This window comes from Benincasa hispida, chromosome 10 (assembly GCF_027475165.1).
Source record: "Benincasa hispida cultivar pf3 chromosome 10, pf3_genome.v1.1, whole genome shotgun sequence".
In the NCBI taxonomy this organism is placed as follows: Eukaryota; Viridiplantae; Streptophyta; class Magnoliopsida; order Cucurbitales; family Cucurbitaceae; genus Benincasa; species Benincasa hispida.
In genome coordinates, this window is record NC_143487.1 from 48,001,512 (window position 1) to 48,021,196 (window position 19,685).

Consider the following 19,685-nt stretch of genomic DNA (forward strand, 5'->3'; position numbering starts at 1 on the left):
TAACAGAAAAGTTATTATTAGTATTCATATAATCATCCTTACAAATGAACTCAATAACTCAAATTTTGAATAAACTCTAGAAATTTTACAAACCAAATTGAGAATCAAGATCTTACGTAGTAGTAGTAATAATTGATGTATTATAATAAGTAAATTAAATAGTAAAGATTAGATAATATATCTATCCTATTGGCAAGGATCGAATTTGCAGGTGACGTGGCCATAACCAGAGTTGGCCCGTTTGAAACGGAGGGCCGTGAGGAGGACGGCCCGTGGAGAGCCCAATAAGGCCCAATTAAGGCGTTGGACCACAGAAATTGTAGGGTAGGGAAAATTAAGGGAATTGTAGGAATTAAGGAACGCCGTTATGGCTTCCCTTAAAAGAGTCCTATATGGGTCCCCTCGGCCTTGTAGGCCGTTCCATAGGGTCAGGTCCGTTCCGTATTGGTTGGCTGCTAGTAGTCCAAAAATAACGCCTACTTTTGTGTCTGGGTTCACTGCCCTCCAGTAGCATCTGTAATCTGGGTTTGTCCAATTGCTGACATGGAAAAAAAAAAAAAAAAAAAAGCAACAGTGGCATATATATAGTGACAAAGTATACGTAAATATAACTCTAACAACATCATACAAATATAACTCTAACAACGTCATATAATTTATTAATGATAGATTTTGCTATATTTGTAATTCTTTTAAATATTGTTGTACACTTAATTATTAGTCTTGAAAAAGACTACCTATGTAATTACTCAATAAAAATGGTAAAAGTTTGATACCCTTGGATAAAAATTGTAGTTGACTTTTTAGTACAATAATTAGGAGTAAGGACTAGAACAGATGACATCTTGGTCAAGAGTGTATATCTTCTATAAGTTGAACTATACCCACATTGACTTTTTAATTGGTCAATTTTGAGATGAAAGTGAAACCTCATATTTATTTAAAAACTAAGACCAATTAATTGTTCTTGGGTTATGGGGGAATAGGGTTAAAACTCAAAGGTTTAAATATTATTTTGGTCACTATAATTTTAGTGTTTGTTTATTTTGGTGCCTATAATTTCAAAATGTTTATTTTAGTCCATATACTTTTAATTTTGTTTTATTTTGGTCTCTGTAATTTCAACATTTTCATTTTGATCCTTGAACTTTTCAAAAGTAACCATTTTAATCCCGTAAAATGAAGTAAAAATGGAAATGAAGGGATCAAAATGGTCATTTTGAAAGTACAAAAACTAAAACGAATATTTTGAAAATACTAGAACCAAAATGAACGAAAATTGAAAGTATAGCGATTAAAATAAATATTTTAAAAGTATAAAAACTAAAATAAACAAAACTGAAAAATATATGGACCAAGATAGTATTTAAACCAAACTTAAAACAAAAGTTTTATAACTATTAATATGCTATGTCTGGAATTTATGCTTATTCTCTCCATTATTCTTTTTCATTTGAGTTTAATTATAATTTAATTATCTTCAAAAGATTATAATTTACTTATGTAAACTTCGAGCATACGCTTAGACCAAAAAGTTAAATGTTTGTCTTGGTGTTGTACTAAAAAGAAAAAAAAAAAAAGCAAAAACAAAACTATGGAGGTGATGGATTAGGGTCAATTTATTTTATGTTTTTAGTTTTTTCTTGTTAAAATGGAAGGTTACTTACGACATTTTAGTTTAGTTTTTTTTTCCTTTAATTTTAATTTATAAACTCACTACATAGTTATTTTATTTTTAGTTTTTTAGTACAATAAATAGAGGTATAACGATTTGAACCTTTGATTTTTGTGAATGTTTAAGTTTGTATCAGTCCTTTTGAAATAAAAAGTGTCAAAGTCCTTCAATTTTTTAAAAAGCGTAATAAATTAACTTCTTAAATTTTATATTTTGTGTCTAATGGTCCTTAAACTTTAAAAAGTAAAGCCCCAAACTTTTAATTTTATGCTTTATAAAAGTTCTTAAACTTTAATTATTGTGTCTAGATCTTAACCTATTTGACGTTTCTTAAAATTTATTAACCTATTGAACATAAAGTTGAAAGATTAACTTTCTACTGGACACAAAGTTTAAATTTATATCAATTAGGTTTATAATTTTTTTTACAAAATGTTACATATAAAAAGATTCTAAGAGACACAAAATTATAAGTTAATGAACATATTTACCATTTTTAAAATTTAAAGATTTTATTTCTTTAAAGATTAAAGACTTATTAAACATAAATTTGTTAAACACGAATTTGAAAGTTTATACCTAATCTCCTAATTTAACTAACTACAAAAAAAGGTCTTTAAAAAACTTTTGCCTTTGAAATTTTGGACTTAGAATTATAATTGAGAACATTAGAAAATGGACCTATTAAAAGTAGTATTCTAAATTGTTAAAAAGAAAGAAAAAAAAAAAGTAATTTTCTAAAATTTTCTGTTTTCTTAAAAAAAAAGTGAAAAAGATTTTAACATTTATTCTAAAACTTAGATGGTAAGAATCTATCCTAAAATTGAAACTCATAAAATGGAAATGAAGATACAAAAATGTCAAATAAATTAACAGCCAATGTCACTTACTCATGTTGGCAAGCAGAAGCTTCCAAGAACGGCACAGGCGGCAGCTTAGGCAGCGGCGGAAGTGGCGGCAGTTGAGGTAGCGGCGGAAGCTTAAACGAAGGAGGCAGAGGAGGCGGAGACAATGGCAGAGATGGAGACGGTGGCTTCGTTATAACCGGCGCAGGGACCGGGACCGGATTAACTGATGCCGAACAGAACGACATTGGTTTAGCAGGTTGAGTAACCAACGAATCAACCACATACATTTCCATGTCAAACAACCTAAACATCAACCTAAGACTCTTCGGCGGACCGCCAGCTCCGCCGCAGTCCATTGTCGTTCCCTGTTCGGTTCCACCAATTGTCGCATAACAACCGCTAAGATCCGGCGTTCCATCGAATCTCATTGTAAAGCTTCCAAACAAATTCGTAGTCTCCTCTCTCATATAAGTAACTCCCCCATTGCCATCCCCACACGCCACCTTCACTTTAACTCCTGCAACAAATAAACTTTTTACTTTTTACTTAGACATCTTCAACAACTACAACAAAGTATAATCTAACAAACTGTACTTATTTTTTTTTACAATTTTTTTGTTATGATGATCCGTAACATTTGAATTCTCCTAGTCAAATCTCATAAACAAAAACAAGTCTTTAACAGCTAAATTTTGTTAGATAATTTGTTATGAAATCGACAAAGGAAAGAAAACGTAGACATTAAAGATCGATATAAATATTTACATGATTCACTATCAATATCTTAGTTACGTCTACGGGTAGAGTAAAAGATTAGTAAATTATTAAAGAGAAATGTCATATAATATAAGAAGGTTTTTTTTTTTTTTTTATTTTATTCAGAGTGTTAAATATATTATTCAAGGTATTCCAACAATAGATCTAAATTCCGAGTTACAATAATAAACTTAATCATACCGTTCATGGGATAATCGAACATAGATATATGGCCATCTTTGCATTGATCGCAAAAGACGGTGCCGGTGACGACGGCATATCCATGGGCAGTGGCCAAAAGAAGAGTTGCTGTTAAAAAACAGAGCTTGAGCTTGGACAGAGGATCCATGGAAATGAGGATGATCTGTTAAAAGTGAAAGAATTTAAAGATGGGCCAAATGAAAGTGAATTTAAGAGATAGTTGAAGAATACAGATGAATTGTTAAAAAGGTGACAAAAGTGTCAGAGGAAAGTTAATGAAGCCAATGGGAAAAAGAAGCTTCAAATTCAACTCTCAACTGTCCAAATTAATGGGAAGGTTGGGAAAATATTTAGAAATTTTTATCGCTTTAGAATGTTTCCCTATTTTTGTTTCTATTAACTTGTAAGATATGTTTAATTTTAACAATATTTTTGTCCCCTTAAAAAGGATAAATTCTTGACTTACTATGATATTAACATGAGGTTGATGTTGATTTGATAGGATAATAGATAGAGACATCCAAAAAATTCATGGGGTAAGTCTTCGTGGGGATCCATCTTAAATGGGGTAGGGAATCCCCGAATACACGGGGAATGAGGAGAGAGTAGAGAGTTTTTTTTTCCGTTTGCAATTCGGGGTCGAGATTCCCCGAACCCGACCCCACCCTGTGTTCCCACCCCGCCCCAACTTTTGTATATAAATTATATATTTATAATATATGTATATTAATATTAATATTGTAGTTTTTGTTAGGATAATTATGGAGGTTTTAATTATTTAAGTCTACATTTTATTACTTTAATTCCTTAAATGTTGTAAGATTTAAGATAGAATGTTCTAATTCTTGAATTTTAATTTATACAAATTATGAGAATTTAGCATTTTAATTATATCTTTTTAAATTGAATGTGTATTATTGTTTTTATTATCAAATTTGATAATATTTTATTTAAATGAAAATTGTATTGGATATGTTTAAGGAATTGTTAAAAATATATATTTAATTGAAATAAAAAAAATTGTTAGAAAAAAATGATGGCGGAAAATTTTCTCCGCGGATCCCCGCGAAATCCCCATGGTGAATCCCTACCCCGTTTCCCGTAGGAAAATTCACAGGGATGGGTAATGGAATAGGGGGGCGGGAATGGAGACAGGGAGAGTTTTCCCATCCCCGCCCCGCCCGTGGACATTTCTAATAATAGATGCTAACAAAGAAAGAGACACCCAAAAGATTTGGACATTCATACCTATTCATGTTGTATATTAGTTTTTTGAAAAGACAATGTTTTGCTACTAAATTTTGGATTTGGTTTTCATTTCGACCCTAGGTTTTAAAATGTTATATTTTAAATTTTGAGTTTTGAGTTTAATTTTTATTTGCCTCTTGAATTTTAAAATATTATCTTTTTACCTTTGAATTTTGAGTTTGTTTCAATTTAGTCCTTAGAAATTTAAGATTTTCTTTTATTCTTGATTTTTACTCAATACTCACTTTCCATTGGGTGTTAATGTCTTTTTAATTTATTTAAAAGAATTATAATTAAATTAGGTTTCACTAGTTTTTCATCACTACTAAACTTAATTAAAGTTTTTTACATCATAATTATGTTAAATTAATTAACTGAAAGTTAATGTCAAATACAAAAGTAACATTAATTAAAACTCAAAGGTAAAAGTATAAATATTCAAACCTAAGGACCAAATGAACACTAAACTCAAAACTCATGAGTAAAAAAGTAAAATTTTGAAATATAGAGATTAAATGAAAATTAACTCAGAACTCATGAATAAGAGCGTAATATTAAACTTATAGACCAAATAGAAATGAGACTCAAAATTAATGGACCAAAATGATTCTTTCCTCCCATTTTTTGTACTCTTAAAATGTTTTGTACTCTAAAACTACATTTGATAATCATTTGTTTTTTAGAAATTGTATTTGTTTTCTCACAATTGAAAATGATTACCGTTCTTAAGAAAAAATTTAAAAATTTTAAATTCCAAAAATAAAAATAAGTTCTAAAGACTTTGACTCATTTGGATGGATCTTTTATTTTAATATTGTACTTTGGAAAAATAAATAGGAAAATATAGTGGGTTTTAAAGTATTTAGAAAAATATGATAGTTTTGGTAGGGCAGAAGGTCGAGATTTGAATTCTCAATCAATAAATATTGAAATGAGCAAGAGAGGTTGAGGGTTGAAGTCTTGACCATGTGCAACCTCCACCTGCACCACTTACCATCGACAAGATTGAAAGTTGAAGTCTCGACCAGCCTGCCATCTCAAGAGTTGAAGTCTCGACATGCTCAACTGCACCATTTGACCACGTTGCCCAAAGCCTCCTGTGCTGCTGCCATGCTGCCATCCTTGTCTGGTCACATCAACAACGCAATGGGTCGAGTCTTCAACCCTCATCCCACGTCTTTTTAACCTTCACCTCTTCCCATTTTTACTTCTCACAAACTCTTCCGATTTTTTCTTTCTTTCCAAACTCATAGATTACTTTATTCCCACAAGTTTTTTTCCTCTTCTTCCCAAAATTGTTACTAAATCCTCCTATTTCTCACATTCGTCCATCAAATTGTGAGATTTGTACATTTACTCTATATTTTTTAAAAATAATTATAAATTTTGTTTATATTCTCATACTATTATATATTTTTTTATATAGTTTTTATGGTTATTTGGGAAACAAATAACCAAAAAGAGGTACATTTTCACTCAAATAAATTCCTATTTTTTAAAATTAAAAAATAAGTTAAGATTCATATTCTCATATTATTCTATTTTTTTTGTAGTTTTTGTTGCTGGATAAAAAATAAAAAAAAAGGAGGGACTGTTGTTACTTTGAGGGAAAAAAAGCAGGACCGTTGTTGAATTTATGAGTTTACTTTTTATTTATTACTGGTTTTTTTAATATTTTTTAATATTTATATTATGCTAGTTATACTATTTTCATATCCTTATATATTGATGTTAGTAGTTTTTGAGTATTAGTTATATATTGATGTTAGTAGATCTACCATGTCAATTTTTTTAATAGTCGTTGAATTCAAGAATATTTATTTATCGATGTTGGTAGTTTTCTTTATAATTTAATATTCTTATTTATATTATGCTAGACCTACTATGTTAATGTTTTGTTTTTCATTTTAAATAACATTATATTTTGTTAATATTAGAATTTCTAATGTTAGGCCTTTCTTTAAAAAAAAAAAAAAGAAGTTAGTATTAGTGTTTTTTTAGTACAATATTAGTTGTTTGAGTGCTAGTTATTGTATTTTAAATAATATTAAATTTTGTTAATATTAGAATTTTTAAGGTTAGACTTTTCTTTAAAAAAAGTTAGTATTAGTGTTATTTTTTTAGTGCAATATTAGTTATTTGAGTATTAGTTATTTTGTTAGTAATAGGGTTTTTAGGATTTATTGTTCTTTTGAAAAAAAAATATAGTATTAGAGTTTCCGGCGTTATATTTTGTTAATACAATATAATTTTTTTAATTTGAGTTTTCTCCACATTTTTTGTTTATAGTTTTTTTGATACAAAAGGAAGTATTTTTTTTTTTTAATATTTGATTTTTTAGTTAAAAAGTTTAGTGTTTTTGTTTGTTTTTTAATAAAAAATTCCCAATTTGAATGAATTTTTTATATTTCTTATACTATTTGGTTTTTTTTATTTATTTAAGTTTGATATTTATAGTTTAAAAAGTTTTAGTATTTATTTTTGTTATGTAATACAAAATTATTAATTTAAGTATTTTTTTTAATATATTTCTTATAATATTCATTTTTTTTAGTATTTAAGTTTGATATTTGAAGTTTTTTATTACAAAAAATTTAGTATTAGAGTTTGTTCTTTAGTACAATATATTTGTAATTTGAGTTTTCTTATATGTTATGTTTATAGTTTTTTTTAATACAAAAGCTTTAGTATTATTGTTTTTTTTAATAATATTCGATAATTTTAGTATTAGCTTTTTATTACAAAAAAATGTTAGTATTTTTGTTTGTTTTTAATACAAAAAATTACTTAGTGATTTTTTTTAAAATACTTTTTATATTTTTGCTTGCATTTAAGTTTTATTATTATTATTATTAAAAATTTTCATTTATGGTTTTTTTTTGTTATATGTTACATACTTTTCTTCTAAATATTCTTAACACTCATTTTACATGTGAAGTCAATTAAATAAAAATATTTTTTTACAAATTTTTACATATACATATTGCACTTAATGTAAACAAAATACTATTTTTTATGTAATCAACAACCATACCAACATACTTTAACTGTCATTAGTCTTATAATAGTCGAAAATGGTTGTTGAAGTTGATTATTGAAGATGATTTTCGTTGGAGTTTGTAGTCAGAGGTGGTTGTCAAAGCCTAAAGTTGGTCGCACGAAGGTGGTATTGGAGTTTGTTGTTGAAGATTTTCATCATGGGTGATTTTCGAAGCCCGGAGTTGGTCGGACAAAGGTGGTCGTCAAAGTTGATTATCGAAGATGATTTTCGCTAGAGTTTGTAGTTGGAGGTGGCTGTCGAAGCCCGAAGTTAGTCGCATGAAGGTGGTATTAGAGTTGGTTGTCGGAGTTTGTCGTCGGAGGTAGTTGTCTAAGCCCCAAGTTGGTTGTCAGAGTTGCTCACTCAAAGGTGATCATCGAAGATGATTTTCATTAGAGTTTGTAGTCGGAGGTGGTTGTCGAAGCTTTTGAAGGTGGTTGTCGGAGTTGGTTATCAGAGTTTGTTGTCGGAACCTAAAGTTACCGAAGTTTGTCATCGAAGTTTGACGGAGTCGGTCATCGAAGTGCGAAGGTGGTCATTAGAGTTGGGTCATCGGAGGTGGTTGCTGATGGCGTTGGTCACGCAAAGGTTGTCAGAGTCTAGAGTTAGTTCTCGGGTATGACAGTGACTGATGGGTAGAGCTATTGAAAACATTGGAAGAAGGGTTCTACCAATATTTAAAGTTGGTATGCCAAATAATAAATTGGTATATTATACCAACTCAACTCAACTCATGTTGGTGAGTCAAACACCCCTAAGTATATTGAGCAACATATATGTTTTTATTTAGAACTTAGTCAAAGTCATCTGTAGTTAGATTCTTCAATGATTACACTAGAGTTTTATAATGCTGTAAAAGAAAAATTGTCCATTAGGGTGGCACGGCTACAGTCCAACATAAAAACAAAATTTGGATATCATGTTCCTTACCATAGGATGTGGGAAGGCAAAAAAAGACGTTGGCTAAAGTGTTCGGTGACTGGAACGAGTCATACAAATCGTTGCTCAGGTGGTTGTAATGGATAAACAGACCAATCTTGCAACGCTGTGGAATGGAGTGTAAAGGAAACGCTTACTGAAATATATGTCATCCTTACTTCTGTATTTTGGGCATTTGGTCCTTATATAGAAGCTTTTAATAGATGTCGGTTGATTATTTAAATAGACAGTATCTACTTGTATGGAAAATATCGAGAAAAGTTACTAATTGATACATCAGTTGATTTAAATGGGCATCTTCTTCCTTGTACATTTTTCGTTGTTGATGAGGAGTCTGCAGACTCATAAGGATGATTTTTGAAACACCTAAGAGAAATTCTTACACAAAAATAGTTGTGTTTAATTTTAGATCGACATGCTAGCATTATCTCAGTAGTGAATAATCTAAAAAATGGTTGGATGGGACCAAAATGCCACTGTCGATACTACTTACGATATATTGTCAGCAACTTCAATAAAAAAAAATGCATATTCAACAATAACGATGTTTATCGTATTGGATGTCAATTCCAAATTCGTAAGTTTAATAAAGCCATTAAGGACATGAAAAGAATAAAGCAGAGTTGTATGAGTTTCTTTTGACAACATTGGTATCAAACAATAGACTCAAGTACACAATGGAGGGTTCAAGTAAGGATGGATGACAACAAATCTATCAGAGTGCATCAACGATGTCCTCCAAAGAGCTCAAATGTTGCCAATAAGTGCTCTCGCTCAAAGAACATTTTACAAATGCGTAAACAATTTTGAAAAAAGAAGAGAATAAATAAAAGTTGCTTTAGAGCATCGAGATAAATACACCCGATAGTAATTATATTTTAGTAATCAAGATTATATTTGTAATACTAAGTGAGTACATATTTAGGTATGCACACGATTTTTTTTTAAAATGAGCTGCAAGATCTAGTAAACATGAAGTACAGTCATATGAACGAATGAAGGTGTATTTCATGTGAAAATCAGATGTCACAGCTTCAATGCTAAAGGAGAAAATATTAAAATACTGAGGCTAAATGGGTTCGAGCAGTACTATTCATGTAACAAGTGGCAAACGACATTATCGAATAGTACCTTTTGATGAGAGATATGAACAAGAGGCTTCTAAAAAATTAGTCTTTTCTGAATTATATGAAAATTGTCATCTCATGCTCACATTTTATGGCGGTTTGCTCATGATTTAATATGAATTATGAAGATTTCATTGACTACTACTATAAATTGTCAACATATGTTATATGCTACTCCTCAATTTCAACATGTGCCGCATGAAGATTACTTGATCACACATCCTAATATTGTCTATTTTACATGTCGACCCATCGTTGTTGAAGAAACTTGATAGACCAAAGAGTTCGCGGTACCATAATGAGATGGACTTGACAGAACCAAGTGCTCAAGTACGGTGTGGATTTTGTAATCAATTAGGTCATAATCGGAGGAAGTGTCCTTTGTTATGAAGACAAAAAACAAATAGTTAGAGATTTTTATTATTAATATTTTTATCATGTAATTAATATTTTTATTGTAATTTATTGTTTAAGTTCTAATTTATTTGTATGTTTTACTCAAGAAATAAATAATTTTTTACTTTTAGATCATGGCTTTAAAACTAGAACCGATTGATCCTGATGTTTTATATGATCAATCTAATCGATCATCAATTGTATGGCAAGATCATACTACATGCGAGATATGTTGTAGACGTCTAGAGGCAGTTGTTTATTGTACTATCCTACTCTACTGTCGAATACTACCACTACTTTGCATATCAGAATTTTATGAAGTGACCAAATCTGAATTCATTAAGTTAGATTGACATCTCATCAATGCACTGATTGAGAGATGAAGTCTAAAGACGCATACGTTTCATATGTCTACTAGAGAGTGCACTATCACCTTACAAGACATAGAAGTATTGTTTGGGTTGCCTGTTGACGATGAGCTTATTGTCGGAGTAATGCATGATGATTGGCTTAATATTTTTCAAATGCTACTCAGTGTGACCCCACCCGCTAATAAAATTAGAGGATCAAGATTAAGCTTAACATGGTTAGGAACACAATTTCTAGGACTTGATGATGATGCAGACGAGGAAGCTGTTATGAGATATATGCGAGCATACATATTACAGATGATGAGTGAAAGTCTGTTTTCTAACAAATTAAATCACTCCATGCACTTGATGTTTCTACCATTATTAGCCAACCTTTATGAAGCGAGACAGTATCTTTCGGGTGGAGCGCATTTGGCATGTCTGTATAGACAACTATGCAAAGTAACAAAAACTGACATTCGTGAAATTGATAGGTCTTTGATACTTCTACAATTATGGGCTTGGGAATGATTTCCAACAATGGCTCCATAGCTCTGACATGTCAATGATCATAGCTGAACGAGCCTACGGTTCTTGGTATGTTATTTTAACTTAATTTAACAAATATTTTTATATGACTGATATAGTTAATATGGAATCTAAAATATTAATTTAATAATATAGGTGGAGATACCAATTTTGTGTAACTAGGTTAGCTACACATATTATAAGTCAGTATAGATACATGTTTGATCTGCTTCAACTTGATCAGGTACATGAATACTGAACCAATTGAATTTTTTATACATATTTTTTATGCACTTGTCTTTAATATTTTTTACATAATATATCATGTTTCATATTATTTGGGAGCCTTACAAAGCTGCATGGGCATTTTACCCAATTTCTATACAAACGGTCAAGACATATGGTAGACGATAAATCCTGTCACATATTTTCACATTGATGAATGGCATTCGGTGATCAGACAATTTGGTTTCTGACAGAGATGCGTTGGTCAGTTTGTCTTGAGCCTTAATCGCAAGCGGTGACTTGGTTTTCTGCAAAACATAGTAAAAATATCCTCTTCTATCATCTTGACAATGTTAGTGGGTGTAATTGTGATAATTCAGAATTATTGTATTTCTAAGCTAATTTTCACACAATTGGCGCATATTTATTCTCTTTTGGCTGCAATATCTAGATAAGGCAGCATAAATAACTTGTATTTCTACAAGTTATCAGTTTCCAATAGGATGTCCCATCCGTGTGCAATACTGAACTCCTACTGTATGACATCGACTTGAGAACTGCAGATTGGTCTAAAAAAGTTACACATTTGATAGTGCGGAGGCCTTATTGTAGAAGGTTTATTGCAATAGGGGTTTCATTTGGGCAATTCGATAGGGATGCAACTCAAAATTACATCAATTGATATAATAATATTACAAGATGCTACATAACTCATTCGAGAGCAGCTGCGGTCATCTAGTACATAATTAAATATTATCTATTGTTTTTATTTTAATTTATTTTAAATATTGTCTAATTGTTTATAATTCACAGAGATGAACAACAATAGTCTTTGTGATGTTGCAAATTTTCCAAACCAAGTCCTTACTGTATGCAGTAATAACGAGAGCTACATGGAGAAGATACATTATATGTACGATACAGCTATTGCACTTTTACCAGTTCCTAGGCATAGAGAACATGCTTGAGTAGAAGAAGATGAGGTTGATGAGGTTGACCACAATGTGGAAGAAATGTCTCCTATGATGCAGATGTAGAGCTATACTGGTTATGCTAGTCCAATGATGATGATGCTAGCATTTGGTTCAAGATATTATGATTCAGAGGTCGGTCCATCGTCTTCATACATGCAAGGATATGGGCATGACTGTAGAGAGCATACCGAATATTTAAACTATGAAGTGCCTGCAAAGGTACTAGAGCCATCAGAGGATTAAGAGGAATCAGAACAACTTAGAGTTCAAACTCGACGATGACAACTGGCTCAAAATCGATGACGTTTGCTTTGTGGGACACATTGATATATTTTTTTTTTTTTAAATGAATGAAACATTAAATTGTTGCATTTATATGGACATTTTAATTTATATTTTATTATTTTTCAATTATGAACCATAGTTGTAATATGTAAAAGTTAGAACAAAGTCAAATTTTTCTTAATACTAACAAATAGAATGGTAAATTGTTATAAAATATATCTTTTTCTATTAAAAAAAAAGTATCTTTTCTATTAAAAAAAAAAAAGGAAAGGAACGGTAATAGTATAAAATAAAAAATTAACATTTTTTTCAATTAAAAACAAAAAGAAAAGGTGTGGGTTGGTTGAGAGTTGAACACTTGACCATTGGATGAATATAAAAATAAAAGAAAATATGTTGGTTGAGTGTTCAACACTCGACCATTATATAAAATAAAAATATATTGAACACTCGATTAAAAAAAAAAAAAAGATAAAGAAAAAATTCTCAACCACATCAATAAAACTACCATATTTTCATAAATAATTTCAAAATTACAATATTTCGATAAATATTTTCAAAAGTTACGATATCTTCATAATTTTTTTATTTGGATAACTATTTAGTTTTTTAAAAAATAAAGCTTATAACACTAACTACACCGGGGAGTTTTCTTTGTCTGTCACTACCTTCCAACAGTGTTTTCAAAAATAATGTTTTGAAAACTTAAAAAAAAAATGTTTTGAAAAATTTATATTTGTTTTTAAAATTTTGTTAAGAAGTCGAAGGTTTTCTAAAGGAAAAAAGAATAAGCAAATTATTGTACTGGAATAGTGAAGCAAACACAGTTTTCAAAGTGGTTAGCAATTGAATGGAATTTTGGTTATCAAAAACCAAAGTACTTTTTTAGGTTTCAAGACTTGAATTTTGAAATTATTTATCAAAAGTATATAACAAACCAAAATACTCATATTTAAATGCAGTGTTTAAAAGTCAATTATTTAAAAATCTAATAATTATTTAATAATTAATCAAAATACTCACATTATTTAATTATAACAAATCAAAATACTCATATTATTTAATTATTTAATAATTAGTCAAATGAATTTAGCTCAATGATAATTGATATGACCTTCTTTTTAGAGAGTCGGAGGTTCGATCGACTAAATTGAATCAAAATTCAAATATCAAGAGTAAAATTGTAATATTTATCTCTTGAAATTTAATGACTAAATTAAAACCAAACTCAAAACTTAATAACTAAATGTGTAACATTTTGAAATCTGAGAATTAAATAAAAATTAAATCCAAAACTTAATGAAAAACAATGTTTTTCTAATATAATATGTTAGACTAAAGCTGTAAATTGTGATTAAAATTAATTAATGATGGCACGTGAACAAAACCTACCGCAGAAACATTACCAATGTCACTTTGAATAATTTTTAAATGATGTTGCAATAAAACACTGAGGCCTCAAAGCCCAGGTTTTATGCACAACAATGCTACTCCTTTTAAGAGTTGCGGTTGGAAGTTAAAACTAAAGAGCCTAACCTAAATTTTAAATTATTGATTGTGAATAATTGTATATTTTATAGTTCGATTTTCTATTAATAATATTATATATCTCTCTTAATTTTCAAGAAACATTACCAATGTCACGTTTATCAACCAGTAATCAAAATTGGTATAATTACAATAGAATTCTATTGATGAATAAATCGAAATGGATCTTAATCACAAATGTAATTGAATTACTTTTAATCACATTTACTAAGTATTTTGTAGACATAATTTGATTATAATTGAGGTTGTTTATGTTGCATTGTCTTCTTATCCTTACCTTTACCTAATTGTTTAGGGTCAATTGATAAAGGTAAAGGTAAGACTAACAGTAACAAATTTATAATTATTCTTCTACAATAACAATAACAATATTCATAACAGTAAAGATACTGAGTTTCACATCATTTTCGAACACAACTAAATTGAGATTCTTCATTTCATTCCTTAATTATATTAGTATTTTGATTACATATTTGGAGATGGATCCCACGGTTTATTACAAACTAATCAAATGAGGTTCACTTTTCAAATTACCATTGATGGATTACATTTCACTTAAGATAAATGTGACCTAAATGTAGTTTAATTATCCTCACTTTTGTCATTGGGATCGACAAAAAATACCATATTTTTAGGGTCAATTATCCCCACTTATGTGAATAATAGAAAATTAAATCAACTAGAAACAACAATAATAATCAAGCATAGGACAATCAATCTTACATGGAAAAACCTCTTCAAAGGAAAGAGTAAAAAACCACGGAATGAAGTCAAAATCTCCATCATAATCAATATATAATAGATTACAACGAGTTCTTCTTAGTCACAAATAGAGGTATATACAATAGATATCTCAAGATTGATAAATCTCAACAACAAACAACAATAATAGAAAAGAATAAATTAAAAAGAACACACTCAAAGTAACAACCAACTATCCACTATAATCTGACTATTATGTAGTTCTAAAAGAAATCTCCACCATCTAAATTGAAAATTCTCATGTCAAGAATTAGCTGTCAAAATTTGAGCTCGATACCACAATTCAACCTCCAAATCATTGAAATATCGCATTGTACGGAATAACTTCTTTTCTCATTTTTCTTTCAATTTTTTCTCACTTTCAATCACACTCTATCGATTTGCATGAATACCAATTGACCAAAAGTTGCATGTTTTAAATGATAAAACCTAATGACCCATTTGGGCCTTAGTGAGCTTTCACTTAAAGAAAAAAGTAAAAAGAAATATCCAATAAAAATTTTGAAATATTGTAGGTACACCTGAAAAGACTTTGAATTCTCTGTACGCTAGCTCTCTCTCTCTGAGTTATTATTGACTTGATCGATGGAGTGTTGGTGGCCAAACAACACACCACAATGCAATATTTTTTTCTATTGTGTAGGACAATTGTTCGATTTCTCCCAAACATTATAATTCAAGTACCAAATTTTAATATCAACAACTCAGTTGACATAAAATTTATACTATCAATCTTCAAGATATAAGTTTGAATCCTCTATCTCACATATCGTGAAAAGAGAAGGAAAAATCTTTCTTAACGGAAAAAAAATCTAATTTCTTAAAGTAAGAACTAAATAAATAAAACTTTAAGGGTTGTTTGGTTGGGGTTTTCTACATGAAAATTGACACAGGCAAGGAAGAAGGCATTAGAAAGAGGACTAGACCATACATCAAGAGGCATTTGGGATCGGGAAGTATGATGGTCTTAATGATAATCCTACATGTATTTCACATGTATCTTACTAGGGAATTCTTATGTCTCATCACTTGTCATATGTTTGACAGTTCCTCTATGCGCTTATCTTATTTAATCTCTAGAATACAAGACTTAGAGTAGGCGTCGCGCTCAAGTCTCTGTTTGTGATGACATAAGCCTCTCCCTGCAACTTATGAATTAAAAATTCTCGCAACAACAAGGCAAGTCTGCCATCTCCACGACTTTCCTATACAAAACTCATGTTTGTTTTATCGTTTTCAACACTTTACCTAGGAATAAGTAATCCCAAGCATCATCATTTCCCACCAACAAATGTTTTTTTTTATTCATTTTCAAAACTGTGTATTTTCTCTTTTCCCCTTTCCACCTTTTTTTTTTCATTTTATATCTAATTTCATTGTATATAGTTAATTAATCAATTAATCAATATTAATTTAATAAAATTAATATAAATATTTATTTTAATAAATAAATGATATTCTATTAAAATATTTACTTATCTTATTTTTATAATAAAAATTATTAAATGAATTCTCATTAATTAATTAACTAACAATATCTTAAATATGTTTAATTAATAAATTAAGATTAGTTAAATTTAGTTAGTACCAAAACTCTCCTCAATATTAATAATTGATTACTTTTTTTTTTATAATCAAACAATTATTTATTGAGATTAATTTTAATTTGATGTTTCATTATAAACATATAATCATTATTGATTATTTATAATCGATTAATTATTTATTGTGATTAGATTTTATTACTCCATTCATTATTAATATATCATAATTATAAAACCTTTTTTTTGGTATTCTTTATTAATGTTTTTTTTATTATTATATCCTATTTTTACCCCTTTTTTACTTTTTATATAATATATATCGTTTTCAAAAATATATTTTCTTATATTATTTAATTAGAATTAAGATTACTATGGTTGAACTTAATTAATTAAAAAAATGATTAAGTATTATATTATAATTAATATATTGATTAATTTTAATTATAATTACTTAATTTTTAAATATTTATAATTAAAATTATTATTTATTTTTAATTAGTTAGCTTTTTATCAATATATTGAAAGGTTTTTTTAATTAATTAATCTATTACAATTATATAAGATTGTCATGCTTATTTTCATAATGTAAATACAAATATTTTTTTTATAAAATTCTAATAGTATTTTCCACGCACAATCAAACATAATCATCTTTGATTTCCAAATATACTGTTCCCAAACATCCTTTATTTCTAGACATCTTTAAAATCTCGAATTAAATGATCCGTAAGAGTATGTTTGAATTGACTAGAGATAAAAATGTTTTTAAAAAAAGTTATTATATTAACTTTTGTTATAAAAATGGTTTAGAATAAACTTAAAAAATGTTTCAAAAACTATTTTGAGTTGTTATCACTTCAACTTTTTTTAATAATTTTTTTAAAATTAACCATTTATATTTTTCTTATAGGTTTGAATACTATTTTAGTTCATGTATTTTTGGTTTTGGTTCATTTTAGTTTTTACAGTTTTTCATTTTGGTCTCTATACTTTAAAAATATTTATTTTAGTCCTCATATTTTAAATTTTAGTTCATTTTGGCCCTTATACTTTTAAAAAGTTGTCATTTTATACTCTTCATTTTCACTTTTAAAGGAAAAAAATGGTCCATTTTTTGAATGTTCAAGAACCAAAATGAACAAAAATTGAAAGTACAAGAACTAAAATGAACATTTTTAAAGTATAGAGATCAAAATGAACCAAAGTTGAAAGTACAAAGACAAAAATGAATCAAAATTGAAAGTATAGGGACCAAAATGATCGTTTTGAAAATAGATAGACTAAAATAAAATAAAATAAAATTACATAAACCAAAATAGTATTTAAAGTTTTTTTATATAAACATAAAAAAATGAACCGACACAACTTTAAAAAAAAAACTCGGGGGAAAAAAATAGTAAATCTACGACTAAATAAAAGTAGAATCTTTTGATGCACGGTGGGGGTTAGCAGCTGTTCCTACCATCTCGGGAGGATATCGTGGCAGTGAGCAATTGATGAAGAATTCAACAACCAATAATAAATGAACAGAGTTTTCTTTTTCTTCTTCTTGTTTTTTTCCTTAATTCATTTAAAATAATAATAACAAAGAAACAAAATCACACTCTCGATTTTTTTAGATTTTGTTGGTGGTATGACTACGCAAAAGAAAAAATAAGAATTAATTGTAGGTTATTAATTCTAAGAATTAATTTTAATTAATTCTAAAACGGTTTTCAAAATTAATTTCAAAACAATTTTTTGTTTTTAGAAACGGATCATATATTTCCTCTAAATAGCTCTTGGTTTTGAAAAGAAAGAGATAAATCAATTTTTTATTTTACTATTAATATGTTTTTTCTCTAGATCTACTATTTTCTAAGCATAATTTTCATTGATTCCAATCCATTTTCCGGCGAGTGCACACCTAAAATTGGAAGTTGTGTTAACTTTGGGAAGTAATTGGTACAACGATTAGCACCAAGGTCGTACCGTAATTGTTTTCAGGGCAGTATTTCTTTTACGACGTAACAATGTTTCGACATCTGTATTTAACATTTGTATAGGTTGCAATTTAGTCTATAAGTTTTCAAACTCAACTATATTTATTTTTTATAATATTTTTTGATAGTATTGATGGGCTTATCCGTATGGTAACCCATTTTAAATAACTTCAAATGAAATCTGACCCGATTTTTAAAAATATGATTTTTTTTTTTTTTTACCTTCATACATCATATGTCATGAAATTACCCAAAACAATTGGGATCTCGCTCATGTTCCTAGGGTTTAAGTTTTCTCAATCCTCTATCTTTTCTCTTACCACTCATTTTTTATCTTGCTTTTTGTTCTTGGCTCTCCCTCCTTACACCAAAATAAAGTGAATAACAAAAGTTGTGAGGCTGAAAGTGAAGAAACAGGAAGCGAGAGTAGCAAGAGTCAATATTTAGAACCCAACATGCAATGCACGATAAAGTCATTATGTTAATTTCCATTGATGATGATGCAAGCAAAAAGATTAGAGAAAAAAAAAAAAACTAAAGTTTTAAAAAGTGAGACAAATTCCATTTTAGAACCTAATTTCGAGTATAGAGTATAAGAGTAATGATTAGGTGCAACTAACCCTTATACTTCACACTTATTAGCCACACAAAAATAGAAACAGGAAAAAAAAAATATCTTTTAAAAAAACAAAAATGCCACATGGTATAATTTCATTGGACAATAGTTAGGATGCACTACTAAGATATGTACATCCAAGGGAGTACTCGAGTTTTTTTCACGGTATAATTATCTCAACATTGATCCCTCTATCAATTTCAGAAGAAGAGTGATTAAACCATTAACTGCCCTTTATGTAAATTCTAACGTTCATCTTCCTTTTTATGAAGGTGAACTTTGTTCAACATAATTTTACAAAAAATTGCTCTAATTTTATTTTCTTTGAAATTATATTAATTTGATATCATATTTATGTTTGTTGATGCAAAATTTTGGACAAGGTAAATACATATCCGACTTTCATGTGGAACCAACCCTGAATTTGTAATTCAGACTGCTATCTACAAGACAAGAAAGATCTGCACATTATTATGGTACTCGTCACACAAACTTAGCAAGAAAATTAATGTAGCAAGTAGGAATTATGGTATGTGAGTTGACTTACTACCTTTGGAATATTCTCCTTCTCTATTTATATTTGACCCAAATCTCTCCGGATTTTGGGTTATCTCTTCAGTTAAAATCTCTCTTCTGTTAGT

At 28.9% G+C, this 19,685-nt stretch overlaps 1 protein-coding gene across 1 annotated transcript; it reads right to left on the reverse strand.

The window, feature by feature from the left end:
* Positions 1-3,697, reverse strand: LOC120087893 (Pollen Ole e 1 allergen and extensin family protein). The gene is made up of 3 exons (XM_039044901.2): positions 3,481-3,697; positions 2,566-3,040; positions 1-538 (listed from the first exon to the last, which is right to left on the reverse strand). The coding sequence occupies exons 1-3, from the start codon at positions 3,626-3,628 to the stop codon at positions 187-189; spliced, it is 975 nt and encodes a 324-aa protein (XP_038900829.1). The 5' UTR covers positions 3,629-3,697; the 3' UTR covers positions 1-186.
* Positions 3,698-19,685: the final 15,988 nt, after the last annotated feature.

Excerpts from the sequence above, each read along its gene's own strand:
- LOC120087893 (XM_039044901.2), bottom strand. The coding sequence starts at position 3,628 with ATGGATCCTCTGTCCAAGCTCAAGCTCTGTTTTTTAACAGCAACTCTT. Across the intron at positions 3,041-3,480 it reads GTTCGATTATCCCATGAACG|GAGTTAAAGTGAAGGTGGCG; the intron begins GTATGATTAAGT and ends TATTTGTTGCAG. Across the intron at positions 539-2,565 it reads GCTTCTGCTTGCCAACATGA|CAATTGGACAAACCCAGATT; the intron begins GTAAGTGACATT and ends TTTCCATGTCAG.